Below are 6,852 nucleotides of genomic sequence, written 5' to 3'. Positions count from 1 at the left end.
CTATATTCAAGGTTTAATGTTGTGGATGTTGCCCACTAGGTGTTTGATGATATGCTCGTCCAAGATGTAGGATCTTGGAACGTGGTGATTTTGGGGTTTCTTTAGAATGGGAAAGCAATTGGGACATTGGGTGTTTTAGTTAAGATAAATCTTGAAGGGGCAAAGATGGATACAGTTACGATGGCAAGTGTGCTTCCTGTTTGTGCAGACGTGAATGATGTTATTTGTGGGATGTTGGTTCATTTTGTACGTGATAAAGCATGTGTTGGAAAGTGATGTTTTTGTTTGCAATGCTTTAATTAATATGTATTCACAATTTGGTAGGCTGTAGGATCATCAGACAATTTCTAATGGCATGAAGGTGAGAGATGTGGTGTCTTGGAATTCTATAATAATGGCATATGAGCATAATGATGAACTAGTTACTACACTTCTTTTATTTAAAGGAATGCAGTTTGTTGGAATGGGACTTGACTTGTTGACAACTCTAAGTTTTATAAAATAATTTTTTTAAAATATCCGCAAGTATCCAACGGGTACATTACAAGAAAAAATTGAACTACATATAGTCAAAATCCGTATATAAGGCCTAAAATCCGTATATAACACCTGGTTACATACGGCTTACATACAAGCAAAAATTTGTATATAAAACTGTCGTAGCTAAGTTATATATGGATAAATCCATATATATCCATATATAACTTATATACGGATATATCCGTATATAATTTATATACAGAAATATCCATATATAAGTTATATACGGACAAATACATATATAACTTATATACGTTTATCCATATACTTAGATACGGATATATCTGTATATAATGATATCAGAGGATGTAAATAAGTGTCCTGCATGTAGCAGTACCCATGAACATGCACAATTCACACAACCAGACTTGGACATTATACATTGTTCATTGACATATAAAACCAACCAACAAACATTTCACATACATTTAATCCACAAAGAAGCATTGTACATGAATACATAAATATTGTTTACATCAATATAAGTGGAACATAATAAATAAGTTGTAAACATTAGGTAAGTTCATAAACTGGTTCTGGTTCTAAATAAGTTCAAGAGCAATGGATATAAGTTCTATAAAATGCCTAATAATCCCTATAATAATCATTTCCGTCTTGTGGTTATTGATCTGGTGGTTGTTGATCTAGAGGTTGTTGTTCTGGTTGGACATCATTGGGTGCCTGATTTTGAACTTGAGGATTTGGAGGTTGAAAAATTCTTGTGCAGCTGCGGCTGCCGAAGGCGGAAGGTATTGCACGATGGTGCCAATAAATCCTTCAAAATTTTGAAGCCGTTGATTATGGTGTTGTAATTGTGATCGGAGGTTAAAAATTTCTTGTGAATTTTGCTGCTGAGTAGAAGAAGATGTTTGTGTCTGTTGGATGTAACTATTGATACAGTCATCTTGGGAACCGACATTTCCAATGTCGTATACATGTCTCTTGTATTTTCCACTAGCAGCCTCTAACCAACATCGTTTCTCAATCTTTCCTCCTCCGCAAGGTCTAGGGGACTACATGCTGAGGCACCAACAGATGCAGTCTCAGATCTTATTTGAGAAAATTTTGGAAGAAATTGTTCCTGATAAATGAATAAATGATTATCATTAAACGTAAAGTTTAAAAACCTCATACGGAATATATAATACAAAATGTGATATAGTTAGTAGAAACTAACATGTGTCTGTCTAGACCTTTCGTCCACAAATTCCCCTATTGATTGACGAATATGTGTCTACTAAAAGATTTCGTCAACATTCACTGACCGACCAAGCTCCTGTGATTTCAAACAAGAAGAGTTGTTAATAAATATTTGTAATGTTTATGATTACAAAATTAAGAAATGAAATGTACAAGTTACATACCAAACGAATAGCATGGTCGTACACGCTAATAGATCCTTCAGTATGCAAACAACCATCCTTTTCAGATGTCTGATTCTTCTTTGTCGTTTTACACTTTTGTCTATGAAGTGGCATGTTCCACTTTTCCAGAAGACCATTCCAAACATTGTCCCCCATCCAATCAACTTTTTTTCCTTGAGTTCTAGCTTTTTTATACGTCTCTAAGAGTCTATAAGATGCCTTGGTGTGAAATTTTTTTTTTATCTTTTCCTCGTCTTCAAACTTCCGTGAAACTTTTCTCTGTTATAGGAAAAATAATAGGTTTGAGTAAGTAGGAGTGTTGAAATCTTTATAACATATATAAATTTGTCATCTCACAAATTTCACACTCTCTTCACCATCACTCACAAGATATGTAACAATATAAATCCAATTAAAGGGATCGAGATAACCATATAAGGGTTAACCCGTTATACCACCACAGGGTTCAATATCACAACATTACTACTAACAAAATTTAATAAATAATATTTCTAAAGATTTACTAACTTCTCTTACTTTAAAATAACTTTTTTCAAAGTTAAAACTCCACAACTCAGCCGATTGAGTTACTCCCAACTAGAGACAAAGTGCAAAGTGTCCAAACAGGACAGAGTTTTAGTATATGACATATTAGGCTTTGGGAATCATTTCTCTCAATTGTTTCAATTAAAGTTGATGATAAAAACAACATGAAAACTAAAAAAGATGATTTCATTAGAATAAACTTATTCCGTTTTAAAATTTGATCAATTCAAAATACTTTTTATCTTATTGATCAATTTCTAAAAATTACTGAAGATTGAAGGTGTAAAATGGAAAAGAAGGAACAGATAAGAGAGCTTGTATGTGCTCGCGAGATAGAAAAAAATCAGGCGAGGGTGATGTTTATCCTCCCCTTTCTTTTAGTTGCTTTACTTTTATTTTATTTATTATAATAATAATATGATTTTATTTTTCATGTTACAATGCCCATAAGTAACTTTACCTCATAAAAATGCATTTTCCAATTTTAGAGAAGTCAAACTAAAAAATTATTACATATGGTACCATTTGTGGGTTTTTATGTTTAAATAATAAAACACCTATATCCTTTCCTTTAACTGAAGAGAGAATGAGTTTTGAATAGCAAAATTTTTAAGAGAAAGAAAGCACAAATAACTAGTTAGCTTTTGAAGCTTGTAATTTAACAGATTTTTAAATGTGTTAGTTTTAAATTTTCCAATTTTTTATGGGTAGGACTTACTATGAACTGTAGCTTCCGCGTAAATTTATAAATGGACGTAAAATTTCCCACGGACTCGCTTGTGAAACGCACGTTTAAATGAAGTAAAAATTTAGATCTACACACATATGAAGACGTGAATTGGTGAAACGTCGTCATTGGAAGCAAGCGTTGTGTTCCACTTTTGGGGAAGTTCCCTCCTTCTCAAGAAAAAGCTGAAGTCCTACTACTTCTGTCATCGCTGACACTTGTCATACACCCTTAACTTCAATCATCCTCATTTTCAACGGTCAAATACTCCTTTTCCATCTTCACACTTTTACTATATGCTCCTTTTTTTTTTTTTTTAAATTTATGTTTAGGAACTGAAATAGCAAAAACAAAACACTGGTAACTTAGTTTCAATTTCTTGAAAAGTTGAACACACTATCACTGGACAGAACATACATACATACACGTACATAAGCGTGGCAGCAATAAGGTTACATTGTGAACAAGTTTACAAGGCTTACTGGTTGTCTCAAATTAGTTGGAGTCTAGATTTGACCAAATGAGTGAGCTAGATACGCCAGTGCTCCTACAAGGGGTGAGTTTATGTATGTGGCTGGCTCTGATTGCTCATAATCTGACCGTTCATCTGGGAACCTATCATGTTGGTCCGGTCCACCCACAATAGCCCCCACTAGAATGTTTGGGTTCGGGGATTGTGAATTCATCACACTAAAGCCTGCACGACATTGGATCTTTCCAGGGTGTACACCCATGGACGGTAGAGATGAACCCCTGTGGTGTATCCTTCTTGGGTATCTTCCACCATACCCCACCATGTACGACATCTTTAAGGGGTTGTCTCCAAGCAAGTAATCTACCTGCAAATAGAATAATTAAAATAATCAACTCCAAATGACTATGGCAGATAAATAGATGCTGCAAGTTACGTTTTTTTTTTTCTTTTTCCCCAACCTGTTTCTTAGCTATTGACCGGAGCCTCTTTGGTGTTACTGCCATTCCGCCACAGTTAACAACCGTATGAGCTGAGGTCAAGTATTTCGCATATGTTAACAGCAGGAAGGAGGTGGATGTGACGTACTGCATGTTGCTATCACTCATCTTAAAAAGTAGCCCACCTAGTATAACAAGAAAGTAACCGTTACAATTTGGACCACTTAGACACAGTTTCCACTGCTACCGAGTAAAAATGAACTTCACCTGGTGTATACTGGGTGGAAGAGAAAGAGGTCCCAGGAATTAGAGAACAAACGAAATTGTCCGCATGCCCCTTGTAGTCATGGAGGGATTGTACCCTTTGAACCAGGAATTCCTAAAACCATGAAAAAAAAAACTGTAAATTTTAAATCATTATGTTTCTAGTTTTGTTTGCAGCATAGTCAAGAATACATGTGATGAGATATGGACCTTGGAGAGAAGTATTCTTGCTCCGGCATGCTTGTTATCCCACCCAAAGGTGTTGTCAAACTCTGCAGCCCCAAGGATCTGGCCATTAACTTTAATGTAGTTTAGGTACATTGGATTCTTGGTAGCCTTGTGCAGCCAGGCAGCACCCCACAACAGCTCATCCTACCATATCATTCACCAAAAGAATTTGAGTAATGAGTATGTCTCCTCTTGCTAAACTGAACATCCCTAAAGAATCTGGAACAGTTGAAAGGTTACCTGATAACCAGAGTAAGAGCAATAGAAGGGGCACACAAAGGGTTTCAAGGCATTGCTGTAGGATCCTCTGTATTTATCAGCAAACTGGAATACCTAAACCCACAAACAAAATACATACAGTCTTCAGATTTAGTGGAGAGCAATTTTCTCTTCCGAAAATTGCTTCTGAAAACTGAACCGAAGGCTTACCCTGATGGCCCTTCTAGCTAAAACTTTTGAGTATGTGGGGTCAGTTCTTCTAAAAACCAGAGAAGCAGCTGCAAGAGCTGCAGCAGTTTCAGCGGCAACTTCTGAACCAGGTGTGTTTGCATCTATTTTGAACACACTTCTTGGAGTGTCCATGTCCTCTGGTCTCTCCCAACAAGAATGGTCCTTCTTAGCATCCCCCACCTGCAAAAGCCAATCCAAACCAAGATCAGAATCTAAGTTTCCCATTCTCTCCCTAAAGAAGACTGACTCCATTTTTATAAGAAAATAAAAAGGTAAAATACGCAAGAGTGTGTAACTGACCTGAACATAAATGGTGTTGGGATGTGCAGTAGCTTTGAGAAGATAATCAGTGGCCCAGCGAATGGCCACTCTGGCATTCTGCAACTCGCCTTTCATAAGCCCACCAAACTCAATAACGCTCCATGAGAGCATGGTGATGGTGAAGGCCATGGGGAAGCCAAATTTGACATTGTCCCCAGCATCATAGTACCCACCGACCAAATCAACCTGCATTTATATTAACACTAAAATAAGCAACCAAATACACAAAAAAGAAAAAACATGGCAATGTGAGAGTTGGGACGACTGTGAGATGGTTAGATATAGACATACACGCAGGGCGGCGCCATCAGAAAGACCAGAGTCCCTCCTCCAAGACATTCTCTGGTTAGGAGGGAGCTTCCCTGACCTCTGGCCTTCAAAGAAGAGAATGGATTTGGTGAGAGCATCTCTGTAGTCATGAGTGGCAAAACGAGGGTGGCGATGGTGAATGGGGTGATTGTAATGGAGTGGGGAGGCATTTGCATGTAGCAGAAAAACAGAGAGAAGGGGTAGCAGAATGGTGAGGGAAAGGGAGAAAGTCATTTTGAAGAGGGAATGTGAAACGACCAAACACTAACCTGCAATTCACACTGTCAAGAGTGTGTGCTGTTTTGACGTTCAGTCTCTGATTTTTATAAAGCAAAAGCTGCCGCGGCCTCTCTAAGGCCCTGCTTCGTTACAATACAACAATAATTAGCTCCACATCCTACTCCTACACTCTTATGTTTTGCCTTTTCTTTTATTTCCATTTTCTCCTCTCTAACTAATCAAACTATTTTAAACTAAAATTTTGGAAAAAAAAAGTTATATGTTTTTATGTGTAAGTAACATATAATACTAACAGGACAATGTTTTTTCTCAAATATCATACTTAATTTATGTTAGAAATGTTGTTCCTATGTCAATTGGATTTTAAAAATAAGTTTCACAGTTATTTTTGAAACATTGAATCTTGAAATCACTAAATAAAAGTATTTTGATTAAGTAAAACAAAATGTAAGAACAAGATTAAAGGATACCAAGATTTATACCGGTTATGCTATTTGAACGAGCCTATATTTAGTCTTTTTCAACAACTTTAATTAAAAGAAAATCTACTAATAAAGATTTGAGTTAAAATACAAAAGATAACACTCAATTTGTATCCTCACCAACACTTAAACACAAAACAAAGTGACCAAGAGAGGACTACACTCACTCTCTCCAACCTTGCCTACCCAACTAAGGTTACAAGTCAAAAACAATGCCAATGGAACCTAAAAACACACTCAATTATGTATATGTCACCGTTCTTATTGCCTTTTCCATACCTCGGAGATTTCTTGGTGATTTCTTTCAGAAATGTTGCTTGAATCCTCCAATAGTGCTTCTTGTTGTGGATTTTTTTTCTTATAAAACATAGTTTTATTTTTAATTAACAAATAATTAATTTATTGTGTCAGAATCATAAAAACTCCAACTTAGTGGAGTAATGTGTAAGCGAAAAGGGCGTCCGAAATT

General features: G+C 36.2%; 1 protein-coding gene across 1 annotated transcript; it reads right to left on the bottom strand.

Annotated features, from left to right (window-relative positions):
* Positions 1-3,518: 3,518 nt before the first annotated feature.
* LOC108344673 (endoglucanase 17) lies at positions 3,519-6,031 on the bottom strand. Its single transcript, XM_017583118.2, has 8 exons — positions 5,644-6,031; positions 5,332-5,538; positions 5,011-5,211; positions 4,822-4,914; positions 4,564-4,725; positions 4,357-4,468; positions 4,111-4,274; positions 3,519-4,016 (listed from the first exon to the last, which is right to left on the bottom strand). The coding sequence occupies exons 1-8, from the start codon at positions 5,893-5,895 to the stop codon at positions 3,684-3,686; spliced, it is 1,524 nt and encodes a 507-aa protein (XP_017438607.1). The 5' UTR covers positions 5,896-6,031; the 3' UTR covers positions 3,519-3,683.
* Between the last annotated feature and the right edge of the window lie 821 nt (positions 6,032-6,852).

The sequence above is a fragment of the Vigna angularis genome, chromosome 3, assembly GCF_016808095.1.
Source record: "Vigna angularis cultivar LongXiaoDou No.4 chromosome 3, ASM1680809v1, whole genome shotgun sequence".
Classification (NCBI taxonomy): Eukaryota; Viridiplantae; Streptophyta; class Magnoliopsida; order Fabales; family Fabaceae; genus Vigna; species Vigna angularis.
The sequence above is the reverse complement of the archived record's forward strand: the minus strand, read 5'-3'. Positions and strand labels throughout refer to the sequence as shown.

Excerpts from the sequence above, each read along its gene's own strand:
- LOC108344673 (XM_017583118.2), bottom strand. The coding sequence starts at position 5,895 with ATGACTTTCTCCCTTTCCCTCACCATTCTGCTACCCCTTCTCTCTGTT. Across the intron at positions 4,915-5,010 it reads TAGCTAGAAGGGCCATCAGG|GTATTCCAGTTTGCTGATAA; the intron begins GTAAGCCTTCGG and ends TTGTGGGTTTAG. Across the intron at positions 4,726-4,821 it reads GCTCTTACTCTGGTTATCAG|GATGAGCTGTTGTGGGGTGC; the intron begins GTAACCTTTCAA and ends ATGATATGGTAG.